Raw genomic sequence first — 20923 nt, 5'->3', positions numbered from 1 at the left:
TTTAAAAATCATACTAGGGCATATTTTCTGGTTAGGTCTTATTTTCGGGGAAAGACGGTATTATCCCAGGACAAGCAGGCAGGTATTCTCACTAGTGGGTGATGTCATCCGACAGAGCCCCGATACGGACGTCTCACAAGCATGTCTTGCTTGAAGAAACTTAGAAGTTTCGAGATGCCCGCACCGCACATGCGCCAGTGCCTTCCCGCCCGATGGACCGGGCGTGTCTCCTCAGTTCTTTTCTTTCCGCGGAGCTGAGAAGTTTTACTTCAATTCTGCGCTGACTGAATTCCCGTTTTATTGCCTTCTAATTCCGCGATTTTGGATTTCTTTTCCTTTTTTCGTGTGTTTTCTTTCTTTTATTTTAAAAAAAAAATAAAATTTTTTTTTCTTCCGGCGAGTCGGCCGGGTCGGCCACGTGGCTCAGGCCCAGCTCCTTCGATCTAGCGGCGGAGCTTTTTCGGCCTATGTCCCGGCCAATCACCGGTTTTAAAAAGTGTAGCAAGTGCCAGCGCGCGATTTCGCTGACGGACCCGCATCGACGCTGCCTGCAGTGTCTTGGTCCAGAACATTTCCCGAAATCGTGCCGGCCTTGTTCCACTCTAACAGCGCGAGCGTTTAAGCGGCGCTGCCTGTTGTGGGAGTCGATGTTCAAGATGGAAGCTGCTGAAGAACCTTCGGCTTCGACTTCCTCGGCCGCTTCGCCTGTCCATGCGAAACCAGCGACTGCTCCTGCGACTCCGGGCCTTTTGAAGCCGGCTTCGTTTACCCCGACTTCGGCCACGAGTTTGACGTCGGTGCCTGTCCCTGTCTCCTCGGCTCAGGTACCGCCTTCCACTATTCCACCTGTGGTCATTAAAGTGCCGAAAGCTGCCAAGCAGAAGCACTCGACCACGAAGGAGCGCGAAGACCGTGCTGGAGGACCCCCTTTCGGTGCGGATCCCTCCATATCGGCTTCGCTGCGGTCCCTGCTGGAAGCTCAGTTTGTCGAGCTCATGCAGACTATGGGGCCCAGATTAATCGCCTCCATCCAGGGTGACCTCCCGGTCCCAGGGGGCGGACCGCCCCCTTCCCCTCCTCCTATTCGATCGATCTCGTTGCTTGACGAGGAGGAGCGGCGAAGGGCGGCTGGTCCCTTGAGGCGGGCTTCCCTTAGTGATATGCCTCCTTTAGAGCCCATTACGCCTCCGCGCCATCACGGTGCCGTTCCCCCGACTGATGATCGAAGTCCTGGGCATAGTAAATCACAGGAAGAGTTCTTCCGCACTCCATACCAGGCCTGGGCTGCAACACGGGAGGCGACCTCCATTCCGCCCCTTCGCTCTACCGCTTCCAGTCCCATACATTCACTGGAAGCTTCCTGGGACTATGCGAAGTATAGTCGTTCTCGCTCTCCCTCCCGGCACCGGGAGGGACATCGATCCAGACACTCCTCTCGGCACTCCTCGCGCCACTCGGAGGTTTCGCCACAGAAGAAGCTGCCACGTCTGGGGTACTCCTCATCAGATTTATCTCCCCAGGAGGGGCTGGAGTACGAGGAGCCATCTACCTCTTATTCTCCTTGTCGCTCCCAAGTCTCCCTGGATCCTGAGGCTTCTACTTCCTCCAGTCCGTCTTGGAGGCCGGTACTGGCGGACCAGTTGTCTTTTTCTTCCTTCCTCCGGCAAATGGCGGATGACTTGGATGTGACTTTGGACACTGGGTCTCGGTATTCTAAGGAATATCTCGACACCATGCACTTGCCTAATCCTCCTGCGGAGTCTCTTCGACTTCCTCTGCATAAATTACTGGATCAAACATTCATGCGATGTTTCGAGACGCCGTACTCCATCCCTGCGGTCCCGAACAAATTGGATGCAAGATACCGCATTGTTCATCATAAGGGGTTTGAGGGCGCTCAACTCTCTCACCAATCCCTGCTGGTCGAGTCCTCTCTTAAGCGTTCTCATCCCTCCCAGGTCTATGCCTCTGTACCACCGGGACGAGAGGGGAGAACGATGGATAAGTTCGGTAGGAGAATCTACCAGAATTCTATGATGGCGTCTCGAGTGCTCAATTATAATTTCTTTTTTCCTTCATATTTGGAGTTCTTCTTGCCGGTGCTCCGCAAGTTTACTCCTTACATTGATGCTCAGGCTTGATTCGAGTTCGAGGAAGTGGTAGCCTCCCTTTCCCAGCTACGTCTTCAGCTGATGCAGTCCTCGTACGATGCCTTCGAGCTCTCGGCACGTGCTGCCGCCTGTTCCGTGGCCATGCGTCGATTGGCATGGCTTCGGACAATTGACATGGATCCGAACCTCCAAGACAGACTTGCCGATGTGCCTTGTGCGGGCGCTGATTTATTCGACGAGTCTATCGAGACTGTTACCAAGAAACTTTCGGATCATGAAAAGTCTTTTCAATCTATCCTTCGGCCTAAGCCCAAGCCTCAGCAGTCTCGACCTTCTAGACCGTCTTTGATTTATCAGTGGCGCTACACTCTTCGTCAGACTCCTGCTGCGAGACAACCGGCGAAGAGACAGCCTCCCCAGAAGGCTCAGCAGAAACCTCAGCCGCCGGCTGCACCGAAGGCTACTCAGCCTTTTTGACTGTCTTCCAGGGAGCATAACCGACCTCGTTCTGCATCCCCCTATTTTTCCCATCGGGGGTCGCCTCCATCATTTTTACCATCAATGGGAGGCTATTACCACCGACCTCTGGGTCCTTTCCATCGTAAGAGAAGGATACTCTCTTCATTTCCATCGGGTCCCTCCTGACCACCCTCCAAGAGAGTATCCTTCCAACTTAACGCAGACCGTCCTTTTCCTTCAGGAGGCTCAGGCTTTGCTTCGGGCCGTAGAGCCGTCCCGGTGGACCAGCACAACCGGGGTTTTTACTCCCGGTACTTCCTCGTCCCGAAGAAGACGGGCGATCTGCGACCCATCCTGGACCTTCGAGTCCTCAACAAGTTTTTAGTAAAGGAGAGGTTTCGCATGTTGACCCTTGCTTCTCTCTACCCCCTCCTCGAGCGGAACGACTGGTTATGCTCTCTGGATCTCAAGGAGGCCTACACTCACATTCCCATTCATCCGGCCTCCCGCCAGTTCCTTAGATTTCGGGTGGGACATCTACATCTGCAGTATCGAGTGCTTCCTTTTGGCCTGTCCTCGTCTCCCAGAGTCTTCACGAAGTGTCTGGTGGTGGTGGCCGCTGCACTCCGGAACAGGGGTCTTCAGGTATTTCCCTACCTCGACGACTGGCTCATCAAGGCCCCCTCTGCTCCAGAGGTCATTTCGGCGACCTTGACCACGATCTGCTTCATGCAGAGCTTGGGCTTCGAGATCAACTTCCCCAAATCCCATCTGCAGCCTACCCAGTCCCTTCCCTTCATCGGGGCGGTACTGGACACCATTCAGCTTCAAGCATTCCTTCCTCCTCAGCGCATGGATGCTCTTCTTCATCTCTGCCAGTCTGTATCTTCTCGCCAGTCCATCTCAGCGAGACACATGATGGTCCTCCTGGGCCACATGGCCTCTACAGTTCATGTGACACCCTTTGCCAGGCTCCATCTCAGAATTCCTCAGTGGACCCTAGCTACTCAATGGACTCAAGTGTCAGACCCGTTGACTCGACACATCATAGTCACTCCTGTTCTTCGGCAGTCTCTACTTTGGTGGATGACCTCTTCGAATCTATCCAGAGGTTTGCTGTTTCACACTCCTCCTCATCAGAAGGTTCTCACAACCGATTCCTCGGCCCATGCCTGGGGGGCTCATCTGGATGGGCTTCACACTCAGGGATTCTGGACCAGTGCGGACCGCCTCCATCAGATCAATCTTCTGGAGCTCAGAGCAATCTTCTATGCTCTTCAAGCTTTTCAACATCTGCTTCACGACATGGTGGTCCTCATCCGCACAGACAACCAGGTCGCCATGTATTATGTAAACAAACAGGGGGGCACGGGATCGGCCTCACCAGTTTTCTCAAGTGGTGAGGGATGTCTTAGAGGCTTCCAGGAAGCCTGCTACTCGACAATGCTACTCCCAAAAGTGGACTAGATTCTCTTCCTGGTGTATTTCCGAAGCCAAGGAGCCTCAGCGAGCTTCCCTATCCTCTGTGTTGGACTATCTTCTACACCTGTCTCAGTCTGGTCTCAAGTCTACATCTATAAGAGTCCACCTGAGTGCTATTGCGGCTTTCCATCAGCCTCTACAGGGGAAACCTCTTTCTGCTCATCCTGTGGTTTCCAGATTTATGAAAGGACTTTTCCATGTCAATCCTCCTATCAAACCTCCTCCTGTGGTTTGGGATCTCAATGTCGTCCTTTCTCAACTCATGAAGCCTCCGTTTGAACCTCTCAACAGGGCTCCACTAAAGTATCTCACCTGGAAAGTGGTTTTTCTGGTGGCCCTCACGTCTGCTCGCAGGGTCAGTGAGCTTCAGGCCTTAGTGTCGGATCCACCTTTCACAGTATTCCATCATGACAAGGTGGTCCTCTGCACTCATCCGAAATTCCTGCCTAAAGTGGTCTCTGAATTTCATCTCAATCAATCCATTGTACTTCCAGTATTTTTTCCAAAGCCTCATTCTCATCATGGAGAATCAGCTCTTCACACTCTGGACTGTAAACGTGCTTTGGCTTTCTACCTGGATCGCACCAAGCCACACAGAACGGCTTCTCAACTTTTCGTCTCCTTTGATCCGAACAAGTTGGGTCGACCTGTATCGAAGTGTACCATCTCCAACTGGATGGCGGCTTGTATCTCTTCCTGCTATTCCCAGGCTGGATTATCCCTTCCTTGTAGGGTCACAGCCCATAAGGTCAGAGCAATGGCAGCCTCTGTAGTCTTCCTCAGCTCGACACCAATTGAGGAGATTTGTAAGGCTGCCACTTGGTCCTCGGTTCATACCTTCACCTCTCATTATTGTCTGGATACTTTCTCCAGACGGGATGGACAGTTTGGCCAAACAGTGTTACAAAATTTATTCTCTTAAGTTGCCAACACTCCCACCATCCCATTGAGGTTAGCTTGGAGGTCACCCACTAGTGAGAATACCTGCCTGCTTGTCCTGGGATAAAGCAATGTTACTTACCGTAAGAGTTGTTATCCAGGGACAGCAGGCAGCTATTCTCACGTCCCACCCACCTCCCCTGGGTTGGCTTCTCAGGCTAGCTACCTGAACTGAGGAGACACGCCCGATCCATCGGGCGGGAAGGCATTGGCGCATGCGCGGTGCGGGCATCTCGAAACTTCTAAGTTTCTTCAAGCAAGACATGCTTGTGAGACGTCCGTATCGGGGCTCTGTCGGATGACATCACCCACTAGTGCGAATAGCTGCCTGCTGTCCCTGGATAACAACTGTTACGGTAAGTAACATTGCTGTTCAGTGGCTCTGGTGCCTACTTGAGGTATGCCTACTGGTGCCAGATTTCTCTTCCCCCCCCCCCCCCAAAAGTTTTTCTGCTTCTTTCCTCACAGAAGTTTAAAAAAAGAAAATCCCCAAAATGGAAAACCCACATACCCTAAATAACAACAAAAGAGCTGTGTCTAAAGGGAAAACAGTATTACTCTTATTGCAACTTTTATTTATTTTCCCCACTTACCAGTATATCCTGCTTTAAACCAAAGCAGATTACAGTAATACATACACACAATTGAGAACTAACTGATATACATTAAAACTCGATGTCACATTCATTTCAAAAAAGCCAAATAAAACAATAAGTTCTAACACAACTAAATAGTTTCACAGAATCTTAAATGCATAGAAACATATATTCTGGTATAGGAAATACATGTATAGCAACTGTTCATTAGCAGGTATCACTCTTCTAGGAAAGCCTTCACAAAATGAGTACCTTTTTTAAACTGAATATTTGAACAATGTCTTAAAGACCAGAAAGATTATTCCACATTTTGGGTCCTGACATGGAAAATACACTTGTACAAGTCTCAGCATAATGATATGCTTTCACAGATGGTATACATAACTGTTTTGCAGATGATTTACTATGTTACTATGTAGGGCGGAAGAAAAATATGCTGGCAGCCTAACCTTCACTGATGAATCACAATGATAATACTTTAAACATTACTCTAAATGTCATGGGTAATCAATGGTTTCTTCAATATTGGTGTAATATGAATAGATTTTGAAACCCCAATAAACATGCTACTGCATTCAGGGCTATGTGTAGTGCCTGCTGATTAGCCAATGACATTCCCAAATACAAAGAATTACAGTAATCACTTTGTCAACATGAGGCTCTGCACTAAGTCCGAAAGTTAAGTTTGCTCAACCGAAAGAAAGATGTTGTAATCACATGATGTATTTGATTTTGCATAGTCAAATTTGAGTCCAAAAGTACCCCAGAGTTTTGAAGACAAGACTTAACTGTAAAGTCAACCCCCTGATATTTCAACACTGGAAGCAAATCTGGATCCAGACATCTAGCATAGACATAATCTCAGTTTTTGCTAAAATTTATGCTGCTTCATACATTCCCACAACAACTCCCAAAAAATACTGCAAAACCACGTGAAGCAGTGAAAAGTCTAATGGACTCTCAGAGCGACTCACTCGGTCTACAGCACTAAATATTAAATCCAAAATATGATATACAGTGGAACCTCGGTTTGCGAGTAACCCGGTTTGCGAGTGTTTTGCAAGACGAGCAAAATACTCAGCAAACTTTTGCCTCGCAAACTGAGCATGTTTTGGTTTACGAGCACCTTCCCCCCCGCTCTAACCGGCATCGCACCGCCCCGAACCGGCATTGCAACCCCCCCCCCCCTGCGAGAACTGCAAAGCACCCCCGTGCTGAAAGCGGCATAAGCCCGCCCTTCCTCCAAGCACTTGGTCCTTACCCCTTCTGCTCGTTGTAAGTGTGAATGCAAGCTCCCGCCTCTTGCCTGGGCTGGGCCTTGAGCATCTGCGCATGCTCAAGGCCTTCTGGCTCTCATTCTCTCGGAGTTCTCTCCGAGAGAACGAGAGCCAGAAGGTCTTGAGCATGCGCAGATGCTCAAGGCCCAGCCCAGGCAAGAGGCGGGAGCTCGTATTCACACTTACAACGAGCAGAAGGGGTAACGACCAAGTGCTTGGGAGGAAGGGCGGGCGGATGCCGCTTTCAGCACGGGGGTGCTTTGCGGTTCTCGCGGGGGGTCGTTCGCGGGGGGGGGGGGGAGAAGGTTGTGATGCCGGTTCGGGGGGGTGCGATGCCGGTTAGAGCGGGGGGGGGGGGTGATAGAGCAGCGCCAGTAGCCTCGGGGGGAGGGGGGTTGGTGGAACGAATTGTTCAAGTTTCCATTATCTTCTATGGGGAAAGTTGCTTTTATATACGAGTGTTTTGGTTTAAGAGCATGCTTCTGGAACGAATTATGCTCTTAAACCAAGGTACCACTGTATATGAAGAAGGGGTCCTCAGTGTGAAGGATAAGGGAGGGGAGAAAATTCTCCAGCGCTTTACACATAGTGGTGAAGATATAATAACCTCTACCTGCACACTATCACTGGACCCCTCCGGTGTGCTCAAATTAATCACACAACAGTGAATGAAATAATTAAGTGATAAAATAAACACAACACTACAGTGCTAAAGTAAAGTCAGAGTGAGATGCTCTGGGAGTCCCCCAGCCAACTCCTAGGTGAAAAACAGTAGACTTAGCTTGTGGCATGGTCCAGGAAGCTGGAATCATTCCATCATTTTGTCAAAAACAGTCTGTTAATGTGAGAGTTGTATTCAAAGATCCTTTGTTCAAGTGGAATAAAGAATTATAAATTTCCAAAAGTTTGGAAAGAAAGCGGAAGTGCTGCTGTTGGGTGATTTCAATCTTCTGGATGCAGACTGGAATGTTCTGACGTCGGGCGGGAGGCTTGTGTGCTGGTGGTGTGCAATCGCTGCATGCGCCTGGCCCTTCCCTTCCTGGAGTTGCAGGGAATAATTAAATGGAGCGGGCGACAGCAGGGAGGAATCAGCCCGCGTACTGCTGGTTCAGAAACACTCTCCTAGGATAAAGCACAGTTACAGAAACAGGTGTTATCCGGAGACACAGGCAAGATATTCTCACAATCCTCCCACCTCCTCTGGTTGACTTCTTAGTTTGCTAATGCCATTGAGGTGCCGTGAGCCTCAGTGGGCGGGAAGGCAGTCGCCTATGTGCAGTGTAGGCAGTTGCAAAGTTTCTTAAAACTTAGGGCTCCTTTTACTAAGGTGCGCTAGCGATTTTGCGTACTACAATGCCATGCGCTAGACGCTAATGCCTCCATAGAGCTTGCGTTAGTATTTTCTGAGTAGCGCGGGTTTGCGCGTGCTAAAAACACTAGCGCACCTTAGTAAAAGGAGCCCTTAGTGACAGTTCAGTTTTCATACTGTCCATACCAGGCTCCGTGGATAACATCACCCTTATGTGAGAATATCTGCCTGCTGTCTCCGGATAATACCTGTTACGGTAAGTAACTGTGCTTTCTTTTGCACAGATAAATCATTTGTCACAGATGGGAAGCTGGTTGAAGGTAGGATCTACAGTATTTAATTAATTAATGAGAATCTCAGAAGGTAGGAGCCGGAAGGCCTTGAGCATGCACAGATGCTCAAGGCCCCACAGCAGCCCAGCATAGAGTATCAGCAGCAGGCTCTTTCAGCACCGGCACATGTATATCCTGTGGGTTGGGTGCGTGCCAGTGTCCGCTGGAGGTAAGGGTTTGGGGGTGGGCCCCGGGGGGAGAGAAGATGGTTCCCGGGGTGGTGTGGTGTGCAAGCGAGCAGTGCCAGTGGTTGGGGGGAGGTATGTTTTTGGGATGTGGAACGAATCATCCGAGCTTCCCTTACTTCCTATGGGGAAACTCGCTTTGGTTTACGAGCATGCTTCTGAAACGAATTATGCTCGCAAACCAAGGTACCACTGTCCCTTTCTTTATTGTGATTTAATGGTGACTTTTAAAATGAAAATTTATAAACTTAAAAAAAACAACATAGATATTGGGATGATGTGCACAAAATGCAAGTTTGCAGTTGTGTACCTGTTGACGTAGAGAGTGACACAGGGACAAATTTGTTCCCATCCTCGCAGGAACTTAATTTTCCCCATCCTGTCCCGAGAGTTTTGTCACTGTCCTGCCTTAACTGCACAAGCCTCGAACACTTATGATTTTAAAGTGTTTGAGGCTTGTGCAGATGAGGACAGAGCTTGCAGGAATGGGGCAGGGACAGGAAAAGAACAAATGAGTTACCACAGGAAGGGGAAAAATTTGTCCCTGTGTCATTCTCTAATTGGCAGTTAAGCACACAACTCCCTAGTATTCTATAACCTGCACACCTAAACTCCTAGGCATATCTGTGTCCCTCCCCTACCCCTTAGAAGGTATGTGAGACAAAACTTGCACAGACAGATATCTTCTAGAATAGCAACTAAAGGCAATTAATGCCAATTATGATTACAGCTAATTATTGGCTTTAAACTTCAAATAACCAATTAAATTGTGCATGAAACTGACCTTATTCTATAAATAGCATGCACAAATCTTCAAGCTAATTCCAAATTTGGGCACACAAGTTTATAGAATTAGACTGTTTTGAAACCCATTTTTTTCCCTAATATTTAACTTATTCTGGTCCATTTTGACAGGCCCTTTTACAGATGTTGTCACTACAAACATGAAGCTTGGCAATCCTACAGACAGGAATGTATGCTTCAAAGTGAAGACCACAGCGCCTCGCAGGTACTGTGTGAGGCCCAACAGTGGGGTCATCGATGCAGGGTCATCTGTCAATGTTTCTGGTAAGGCTTTCAAGTAGGGACTGCCTCAATTTGCCTTTCTATTTTCTTTTCAGATTTATAAATTGTCTATTCAAATTTTAGCTTGGGGGGTTCAAGAGATTATTGCAATAAACAAGTTCCTTACCATAGGCTGCTGCTGTCTTGTATTTGCTTTTATATTTTACATTTTGTACTGTAGTAGTGAGAATTCAGCTTTAATATTAGTTATGAGGTTGCATCAGCAATGCTTGTTGCTATTGTCTAAAGCAATTTTTACTGTTAGGACTAAAATTTCTGCAGCCTTCTAGTGCTTTCGCATCCTATTTAGCTGTTCTGTTGATCCTTCTTAATCCTGCTTTAGTGGTGTCATGGCTAGTCGATCTCTTTGTGAACTCTCTTTGTTTTGACAATCCTGCAGTGTATCCACCCAGCTTTATTTTGCCATGCGTACACTTTAAGTAGGTGCAGATAGCCAACACTCAGAATGGGGCAACTCATTCATGGTGGCCACTTCTTAAGGTGGCCAAACAGGTTGAAAAGGTGATGGCAAAAGCTAGAAGGATGCTAGGGTGCATAGGGAAAGGGGAATGGCCATTTAAAAAAAAAAAAGGTATTGGTATCCCTGTATATTCTGGTGAGGCCTCATCTATAATATTGTGTACAATTCTGGAGACTGCACCTTCAAAAAGATATATAAACGGGATGGAGTCGGTTCAGAGGAAGGCTACAAAAATGGTCAGTGGTCTTACTTAAAAGGTATATGGGGACAGACTTAAAAATCTCTGTGTGTATATTTTGGAAAGGTGGGAGAGGGAAGATGTGATAGACGTTTAAATATCTATGTGGCATAAATGTGCATGAGTGAAATCTCATTTGAAAGGAAGCTCTAGAATGAGAGGGCATGGGATGAAGTTAAGAGGTGATAGGCTCAGGAATAATTTACAGAAAGAGTGGTAGATGGTGTGGACTAGCCTCCTGGTTGAGGTGGTGTAGACAAAGGCTGCGAGTTTAAGAAGGCTTGGAACAGGCACATGGGATATTTTAAGGAGAGATGGGGATAGTGAATGCTTTGGATGGACATTCTGGAAGGGCCATTTTGCCTTTATCTGCCATTAAGTTTCTGTGGTATTTTCTTATCTGAAACAAAAAAGCCAGATGTTTTCCAGTGCTTTAGTGTCAAGTTGTAATTGAGTGTAAGTTAAAATAAATATCAAATATACAAAGATTAGTTCTGAGCATAATTCAACAGTGGCACCAGGAATGGATTGATTGCAGCTGACCTGTCAGAATTCTTTCCTCACTCTATATATTACTACACAAAGCAGGACTTTTTAGTGTTGCTGTTTTGGCACTGTCATCTCAGTGCTGCCAGAATGGCACAGAACTTAAGGTTACAAGAATTTTGGGTAGCCAGAATTTGGAAGTACCGTAGACAAGTCCTCCCCCCAACCACATGACCTCCGGTATTTCTCAGGAGCAGGGCTGTACTTGCTCACTGCAGCCAGAAGGGGGATGTGGGAACAGGGATGTGCACAATAATGGTGGAATCCTGAAAATACATTCATCTATCTCGAAGCAGGAATGAGTTCTAAAAAGTCATACCACATGTCTGACAGAGGGAGTCATTTATGGTGCCCATGCTCATTGTTATATATGGAACAGACTTACAGGATGCTTATGTGACTTACTCCGTAACTCAGTCATACCAATCATTCAGAAGATTACTGAAAACCCATTTATTTGATAAATTCATTTAAACTTCCTCAAACGATTTCCTCTACGTCTACTTGCATGCTCCTGCCTTCTGATATATATATATAATTGTTACACGCCAATTTGTTTACTCCTACTTCATGCTATTGATGTAACTTCGCTGCATTCCTGCAGCCTCTCTTGTTGTAAACCGTCTTGAACTGAAAGGTATGACGAGATATAAATAAAGCTATTATTATTAAAACATGATTATTGGAACATCGTGTCTGAACACTTACCGCATGGAAGAACTAGTGGTATCCCATTGCTTGTAATGTATTTGATTCATTAAGATGCAAAGTGCTGGAGCATATTGTGGAACCGCAGTGGCGGGGCAATTGGCGACAAATGTTACGACAACACAAACAACATTGGATATTTGAACCAGATTTGGTAAGCCCTAAGAGATTCAATGGAAATATTGAATGGGCAGCCTTTTTTTAAATGAAGTTACTGGGACAGCTGGTGATTAGAGTTTGTGGAAAGAATCTGATTGGTGGTTGGGGCACAGAGGGAGGAGTTTGCTAACATAGATAACAGATCTCTCTGAGCATCTCGGTGACATTATTATTATTTTTTTCAAAGCCATAGAGTTGGTGAGGAGGAAGATCCCTGACACAGCTAAATGGCGAAACAGGGAATCCCTATTGGATCAAGGCATTTGTGATTTTGAAGTTGATTAAATCAAAGCACTTTTGAGTGTGAAGGTTGAGATGATGTTCTTCAGTTTTTTGGGTCTCCGGATGCAGCTTCTGGGTGGAAGGAAACCTGAATGCAGCGATTTGTGTCGGTTAGAAAAATGGGCGGAGAAATGGCAGATGAAGTTCAACGTGGAGAAATGCAAGGTAATGCATTTAGGCAGTAAAAATAAGGAATACGAGTACAGAATGTCAGGTGCAACTCTGGGAAAAAGTGAACAAGAAAGGGATCTGGGTGTACTGATAGATAGGACCCTGAAGCCGTCGGCACAATGCGCGGCAGCGGCAAATAGAATGTTGGGCATGATAAAGAAAGTTATAATGCCGCTTTATAGGGCAATGGTCAGACCCCACTTGGAATACTGCGTCCAACATTGGTCTCCCTACCTAAAGAAGGATATAAAACTGCTGGAGAGGGTGCAGAGACGAGCAACTAAACTAGTGAAGGGTATGGAGAAACTGGAATATGAGGATCGACTTAAAACACTGGGATTGTTCTCCCTTGAGAAAAGGAGACTGCGTGGGGATATGATCGAGACCTTCAAAATACTGAAAGGAATCGACAAAATAGAGCAGAGAAGATTATTTACATTGTCCAATTTGACACGGACAAGAGGACATGAAATGAAGCTAAGGGGGGACAAGTTCAGGACTAATATCAGGAAGTTCTGCTTCACACAGAGAGTGGTTGACATCTGGAATACTCTCCCAGGGGAGATTATTGCGGAATCGACAGTCCTAGGCTTCAAAAGCAAACTAGATGCATATCTCCTTGAGAGAGGCATATAAAGATATGGTTGGCTATAAAATAAGCCAGGTGTATACCTGGCAGGGCCTCCGCGTGTGCGGATCACCGGACTTGATGGACCGAAGGTCTGATCCGGAGATGGCGCTTCTTATGTTCTTATGAACTGCAAGCTAAGTTGTGATTTTAATCTTAAAGTGCATGGGCCTAGATTCACTAAACTCACCGTTGTTGGGCGATCCTTGGCCGAGTCTTGCGGGGCGCCCGATTCTCTACAGAGTCCTCATGCAATTATGTGATTGGACGCACGCCCCACAGCGACCCCACAGATTGCTGCAGAGCGATCCAGACGCATGCGCAGACCATCATCTTTGCCTGTATATGCGATCCGCGATTGTGCTTGCTCTCCACACAAGCCTGAGGTCAAAACAAAAGGGGGAGGGAGTGGCTGTACTTGCTGGCTCCACGAGTGGACTTCAGGAATCATTTCACTTTTTTGTGCAGCCAGAATGGAACAGAACACGTTTTGCAGCCCTGCTTTAAACCCATAGACTCGCACTGCGCTTTTTGCACAAGGGAGATGTGTTTTAAGACATTCCAAAAATGTTTTATTTTGATGGCTTTATTTTTTATTTGATACTGGGATTTCAGGGCTGCAGGACTGGGATTTCAGGGCAGCAGAGAGCAGGACAGGATGTGAGCGACTGGTTCTCAGCAGTCGCTTCATTTTGGATCGGCAAGCCCAGTCGGTGTTCCTTCTTCTGTTTATTGAATCGAGGGCTTCCTATTTATGCATGCCATTTCCCCTCATTTGCATGATCGGATCGGGTAGGAGATTGATCGGCCAGAAGGTTAGTGAATCGGGTCAGGGACCGCTTGCGAACTGGTCGGGACACGATCTTAGTGAATCTAGCCCATGGTGTGATTTGCCCAAGCCCTGTTTGCTATGAGCTTCTTTATTGGCAAGTGGAAATATTGATCACAGATACACTGAAGTAAAACGTGAGTCGGTGCAGGAAGGAAAATGAGTGGTTTTCAGTTATTAAAGGGAGTTTTTTTTAGACCCTTGAAGAATAACTGAGGTCTCTTTCTTCCATTTTTTTTTTCTTTTTCTTGTTTTCTTTTAGTGGGGTGCATTTGTAGAACAGGGTGGGCAGTTTTGCCTATTTGTTTGGGTATGTAATTCTAGTGCTAGTAATTTTAAACGTACCTATTCTCCTTATTATAGGGATGTGGGATTCCCTGGGTGGTATCTATGAGGGAGGACAAGGCAGGCTCCTGAAGACACCCTCATAGGCACTGCATGGAACAGCGCACATGTCCTTTCTGCCCAAGCACCCTGGTTGTAGTGAGCAGGTACAGCTCTGCTCCCGCGAATACCAGAGGTCACTGCTGGGAGATGGGGTTGGTGAGAAATGGAGGACCTGTCCAGAATTGCAGCTGCCCAAAATTCTTGTGACTAAGTTCTTCGCCATTTTGGCAATTCTAAAACTCAAGTACCCATGCTGTAGATGTATGCAGTGCTTCATACACTGCACACAGTCCCTGCTTCTTGAAGCTTACAATCTGACAGATCTGGCCCAGTATGTTTTTCCTTTTTTGGGGGGTGCATGGGTGCAGAGAGCTTTTGCGAGGTGGAGTATAACTGAAGTTGAATTGTTACCTACCCAATGGGATTAATCAGCAGGGATGTCTTTTGCCATAAGAAGAGCAAAGCAAGGGTTGAAATGGGTGCAGTACATATAGAATTTACAGTTTTCCTAAAACAGAGCTTTAGAGACTGCATTGCTTTGATCACAAGTTTGCCCAGTGTTTAATGCAAGAACAAGTTTCATAGCTTTCAAATCGTAAGCTCTTTATTAATTTACTTTTTCTTTCCTGATATTTACTACATTTTCTATGAAAATTGCTCCGGTGGCAGGGTCAGAGGGCAGAAGAAATAGCTCGACATTTCAGCAAAAACCGCTGCTCCTGTGCTTGTGCCCCTCCTAGCTTCTGTGCCTGTTCTGATTTTTGCTAGAGACTGCAGGGGTGAGGGAGAGATTTAAGATGCTGCCACAACACGTACCGCATGTTGCCAAGCATTTATTGAATGGGTCACTTGCATAATTTTACATTATTAACTTTGTGTAAACATAATGGAAACCAAAACTTTTTTATATTAGGCAGTTTACCTATATTTTCCAGTTTTCTTAATTTGAATGACAAACCAAACCAAAGTAACTGCTGATCCTATCCAGTCAGTGATTCTTTCTGACTTTTATTTTTTTAATTATTTTTTTATTTTTTCTTAGTGATGCTGCAGCCCTTTGACTATGACCCGAATGAGAAGAGCAAACACAAGTTCATGGTTCAGTCCATTTTTGCCCCATCTGATATTTCAGATATGGAAGCAGTTGTAAGTATCAAAATATTTTTCTAAGTAACAGGTTTACATAATCTTGTGTGTTTTACATATGCAATTTATGTATGTAAGTGGAAATAAACCTATTCCATATTTGATATCCTGCAAACTTTGTAGAATTTAAATGGTTTATAATTAAAAAAAATAAGGGCATAGTTAGATGCAAAAAATTATGGTTAACAATTAAACAAGGAGTCTGTTATAACCAGATGCATTGCACATGTCCTGATGGACTTACAACCAGGTACATTGTACATTTCCTGATGGTCAAAGCATCAGCAAGCTGTAGAAGTAAGGTGTATTAACTCCAAGGGGAATGGCTGCTCAAAGTAGTAGGTCGCTGAAGAGAGTTTAATCTTAAATGAGGTGTCTGATCTTATGTCTGAGGGTAAGCTGTTCTGAAGCAATTGGCCGGTACACTGAAAAAAAGTGTATAAAGTGCAGCTGTGACAATTTGTAGATGAGAGAGAGAGATGAGGGAGAGGTGGTATTGCTAATAAGTTTGCTGAGGTGCATGTGGAGTAAGGCTAAATAGGAAGGTAGGAAGCCAGTATATAAAATACCTGGTGTGTAATAGTAAGAACCTTAGCCAGTGTCTGCTTTTCAGGAGAGGAGTGACATGGTCATATTTGGTGCCATAGAGTAGCTTAAAAAGTATTTTGAATAAGCTGTAGTTTACTCAATTGAGTTTTTGGTGGCCTTGATACAAAGTGTTTCAATAGTCCAAATGAGGTTGTATTAGTGCACCCTACAGTAAGGTGCATAAGGAAAAACCACAGGCACAGATGTTTTCTATAATGGCACCAGAATGGTAAAACAAGATACCTCCTGATATAAGGTTAAAAATAGACTACAATGAATTTTGAAATGGTGTAAAGATCTGGCTTTTTCCTAACCTAGGATTGATTCTTTTTTATTTTTTTCTCTCCCCCTCCTGTTGTGGATTTTGAATCAGGTAAATTGACATGGGGGAAAAATTTCAATCCTGACCAGCATTTATTAAAACGATCCTTTTAAGGAAGAGCATTGTGGTTTTATGTATAAATTTTGTAATTTTTGTATAAATGTGGCATTGATAGAACACTGGTTTTTATTACAGTATATAAGAATTTGAAAATAGAAATGAATAGCCTCCGTTTCACTAAGTATTCAAATATTTTTTTAAAAAAAATCACATATTTCCTCGTTAGCCCTCCAGCCCGGTCCAGACGCTTATGCTTGGGTTATGCTCCTCCACCGGTAGATGGAGTCTGAGAACACTTAACCTTTTACATTCCATATACTCTTTGTGCAGTCCTAGCCTAACCAGTATGTTCAGTCTCGGCAGATGGATGAGCAACTTGTGTAGTCAGTGCCGGTTTAATAGTCCTCTAGGGGCAGTGTAGATTCTGTGGAGTCTCGTGAACTGGTTTTTTGTCTTTTAAAAAAAATTGTCTATTTAGGGGTTGCGCTATATGTTAGAGGGAATTGAATCAAATCAAATAAACCTTCTGCATAACATAGAAAGCAGTGTGTAATCCCTTATGGATAGAAATTCCATGTGTGAAGGGAAGAAATATAAAGGTAGGGTTATACTACCGTCCCCCAGGACAAAATGAGCAGACAGATGAAAAAATGTTTTCAGAGATTAGGAACCTGGAAAAATGGGCAACAGTATAATAATAATGGGTGATTTCAATTACATGTATCTCAAAATAATTATATATACAGATTTATAAATACAGGTTACCCAGGTAGTAAAGACCCAATATCTGACCAGAAAAGAAGGAGCACCCAAAAAAAATTTGAGAGAAAAGGAGGCCTCGGTTAAAGGACTTCATGGGTACCCCAGAAAAACTCCAATCAAGTGCTACAACTCCAAAATATAATTTAACTAAGCTAAGTACCTCTTCTTTCCTATTTTTGAAACAAGCAGTGCTAGTGTTTTGATGTGCTTTGAATGCACACCTTTATGAATGAGTTCAGTCTGCTGGGAGTAGACCTTAATTGAAAATCTGTATATCTGATAGAACTGAGTTAAATTATATTTTGGAAATGTAGCACTTGCTTGGAGTTTTTTTTGTTGTATCCATGAAACCCTTTAACTGAGGCCCCCTTTTTTTCCAAAAGATTTTTTGGGTGCTCCCTCCTTTTCTGGTCAGATATTGGGTCTTTACTACCTGGGAGGGGGGCCGTTGGAGGCGGAGGTGAGCAGCTGCCCCAGGAGTTCCTGTTGTAGTCTCATGAGATCAAGGGAACTCACAGCACGGCTCTGCATGGGGAGTGTAGGAAGATCACTCCTGCCCCGCGTCATCACTAGACCACCAGGTAAGTCCAGGGGTGGGTCAGAGCCGGCCCAAAAGTTATTTGCAAATTTTCCCTATTCGTGGGCCAGCTCTGCCCCTATCCCCCATGAATAGGGAGGGAGAAGTGTAGTTTGGTACTACGAGGGATTGCTGAAAAGGTGTCAGCCCAGCTAAGAAGAGAATGATGTGGAGCCCTGAAAATCAATGACAAGTTATTCCACACTTTTCTTTACACTTTTCATTTCATATCATTGAAACAAAGTGTCAAAGTATGGAATAAGTTGTAAGTTTCATTCCACATCATTCTCTTCTTGGCTGGGCTGACAACTTTTCAGTGGCCCCTGGTAGGTATGTGTCTTGCACAGGATGTTTGCAATTGAGACCACAATATGCTTGGTCTATTCCAGTGTTCTTCAACCACCGGTCCGTGGACCGGTGCCGGTCCACAGAAATTTCCTGCCGGTCCACAGGGCCAGCACGTGCATCAGGCCCAAAACAGTGTTCTTCAACCGCTGGTCCACAGTGCGATCGATGCGGCGTTATCTTCAAACCAGCTCCCTCTTCCTCACTGATTCAGTGCACAAAGCCATGGGCAATGGCTCCTACGTGCGTCCTGCACCTGAACTGGAAACCTTCTCTCTGACGTTGCAACGTCAGAGGGAAGGCTTCCAGATGAGGCATGGGATGCGCAAGGAGCTGCTGCCCGCAGCTTTGTGCACTGCGTCAGTGAGGAAGAGGGAGCCGGCCTGAAGATAATACCGGGGGCGGCATAAAATGGCCAGGCGGGAGCAGGCCAGAAGGTAAGCCATAGCATGAAGGGAGGGGGGAATGATTTTATTTTTGAATTATGTCAATTTTGAGAATTTACATCTGCTGTCAGTGTGCTTTGTGTAGTTTAATTTTGTGGTTAACCATTATGTGTTGTTAATAAGATTATATTGTGTATCTGTGAAAAATGAATGGAAAAAATAGTGTTACAATTAGTACTATTCTGGGGGCGGGGTCTGGGGTGGAGATTGGGTAGAGATGGACAGGGTCTGGCCCACGATTTAGCCCAGTGTTCTTCAACCGCCGGTCCACAGAATAATTGTTTTATTTCTGCCGGTCCATAGGTGTAAAAAGGTTGAAAAATACTGGTCTATTCTATAAAGTGTATCTAGTAATATTCCTTAACATTCTTCATTGCCACCTATAATAACAGTAAACCTAATCTGCTATAGGAAATGAACTTGGCAGATTTGCTACTTGCAATTCTGATTAGTATGTTAAATATTTCAGTGGAAAGAAGCAAAGCCAGAGGAACTTATGGATTCTAAACTAAGATGTGTGTTTGAGCTACCGACAGAAAATGATAAACCTGTAAGTAGAGTGTTTGTTTTGTTGTTCTTCTCTCCTAAGTTGGATAATAGAGGTAGTTTAATAATACTAGTGCCTTTTTCATACTAGTTCATATGAACCAGCATCAGACCCCTGTCCTTTGTTATCCTTTCGGTATGTTGTCATTTTATCTTGCTATTTCCTTTTGTTTTAATCGCTTTACTTTTGCATGACAATTTTTACATGGTGCCAGTTTCAGAACCAAGAGCAGTTGTGCAAATGACTCTAGTGCTAGTCCTTCATTGGTGTGGCTAATTTAGAGCATCAAATATTCACATAGAAACCTTGATAGATTTTCTGAGCTAAAGTTGAAGTAATTCACCAATGAACCTTTAAGCACAGAATAACCAATATGAATTGTTTCAGACAAGAATGGTTCCCTATAGATGTAGCGCTTGAGCTCACTAGGTATTCTCTGTAGGTGGTCACTACCATATTTCATTTATTCTTCTATTCCCTCTCCATATTTTACTGTGCAAATTTTCTTGTAATGATTTTTGAAATTTGAAATGGCATATTTACTGAATTCCTGAATGTTAGAAACATAGAAGCATGACAGCAGACAAAAAACCCTAATGACCCATCCAGTCTGCCCATCTGCAGCATGCACCATCTCTTCCTCTCCCTAAGAAATCCCACTTGCCTGTCCCATGCTTTCTTGAATTAAGACAGTCTTTGTGTTCACCACCTCTACCAGGTTCCATTTATATGCCACCCTTTTTATAAAAAAGTTATTTCCTATCACCTCTTCATCCTATGCCCTCACTCTGGAGTTTCCTTTCAATTGAAGGACTCTCCCCATGCATATTTATGCCACGTAAGTATGTCTCTATCGTATCGCCCCTCTCCTGCTTTTCCTTCAAAGGGTACATATTGATATCTTTGTCCCTATATGCCTTATGACACAGACCACCGACCATTTTAGTAGCCTTCCTCTGGACCGACTTCATGCTGTTTATATCCTTTTGAAGGTGTGGTCTCCAGAATTGTACACTATTCTAAATGAGGTCTCCCCAGAGTTTTAACAGGGGCATCAATATCGCCTTCCTTTTTTCTTTTTTTTTCTACTGGCCATTCCTCTCCCTGTGCACCCAAGCATCATTCTAGCTTTTGCAGTCACCTTTTCAACTTATTTGGCCATTTTAAGATTGTCACGTACTATCACACCCAAGTCCTGCTCCTCTTTTGTGCACAAAAGTTCTTCTCCACCTATCTGTACCGTTCCCTTGGGTTTCTATAGACCAAATGCATGACCTTCCATTTCTTAGCATTAAATCTTAGCTGCTACATTCCTCAAGCTTCACTAGTTCTCATGTCATCCACACCATCAAGGGTATCTACTCTATTTCTTATTTTGGTATTATCCGCAAAAAGGCAAATCTTCTCAGACAGCCTGAGGCAAACCACTGGTTACATCCCTTTCCTCAGAGTGATGCCTTCCACTCCACCAGTTCCAGGTCCATACCGAGGGCACTTAGTTTATTTATTAGATGCTTGTGTGGCACATCGTTAAACACTTTGCTAAAATCTAAATACACCAAATCAAGCACTCTTCCTGTATCCAATTCTCTGGTCACCCAGTGAAAGAAATTGATTAGATTTCTCTAACAAGACCTGCCTCTAGTGAATTCACTTTGTCTCAGGTCCTGTAATTCACTGAATTACAGAAACTTCACTGTTCTATGTTTTAAAAGCATTTCCATTAACTTATTTGCCACAGAAGTCCCTACTTCCCTGCTTCCACTTTTGTGGAGAGGGACCAGATTCTTCTTTCTCCAGTCCTCCTCCGCCAGAACTTCCCTAAGTTTCTTCAGTACCCTTGGGTGTATACCATCCAGCCACATTGCTTTGGTCATCTTTAGTTTAGCTAGCTCCTCACAAACACAATCCTTTAGCACTGCATGCATGTGCAGCGGTGTACAATC

At 45.0% G+C, this 20923-nt stretch overlaps 1 protein-coding gene across 1 annotated transcript in view; it reads left to right on the top strand.

The window, feature by feature from the left end:
* The window catches only part of VAPB (VAMP associated protein B and C), an 82282-nt gene that overhangs the window by 39340 nt on the left and 22019 nt on the right, over nt 1–20923 (top strand). Inside the window, exons 2-4 of the mRNA XM_033914772.1 lie at nt 9606–9758; nt 15227–15330; nt 18900–18980. Of these exons, the coding sequence (XP_033770663.1) occupies nt 9606–9758; nt 15227–15330; nt 18900–18980 (338 nt within the window). The remainder of the gene's footprint in view (nt 1–9605; nt 9759–15226; nt 15331–18899; nt 18981–20923) is intronic.

The sequence above is a fragment of the Geotrypetes seraphini genome, chromosome 11 (assembly GCF_902459505.1).
Source record: "Geotrypetes seraphini chromosome 11, aGeoSer1.1, whole genome shotgun sequence".
Taxonomy (NCBI): Eukaryota; Metazoa; Chordata; class Amphibia; order Gymnophiona; family Dermophiidae; genus Geotrypetes; species Geotrypetes seraphini.
Note: the sequence above shows the minus strand (reverse complement) of the source record. Positions and strands in the feature narration are given on the sequence as shown.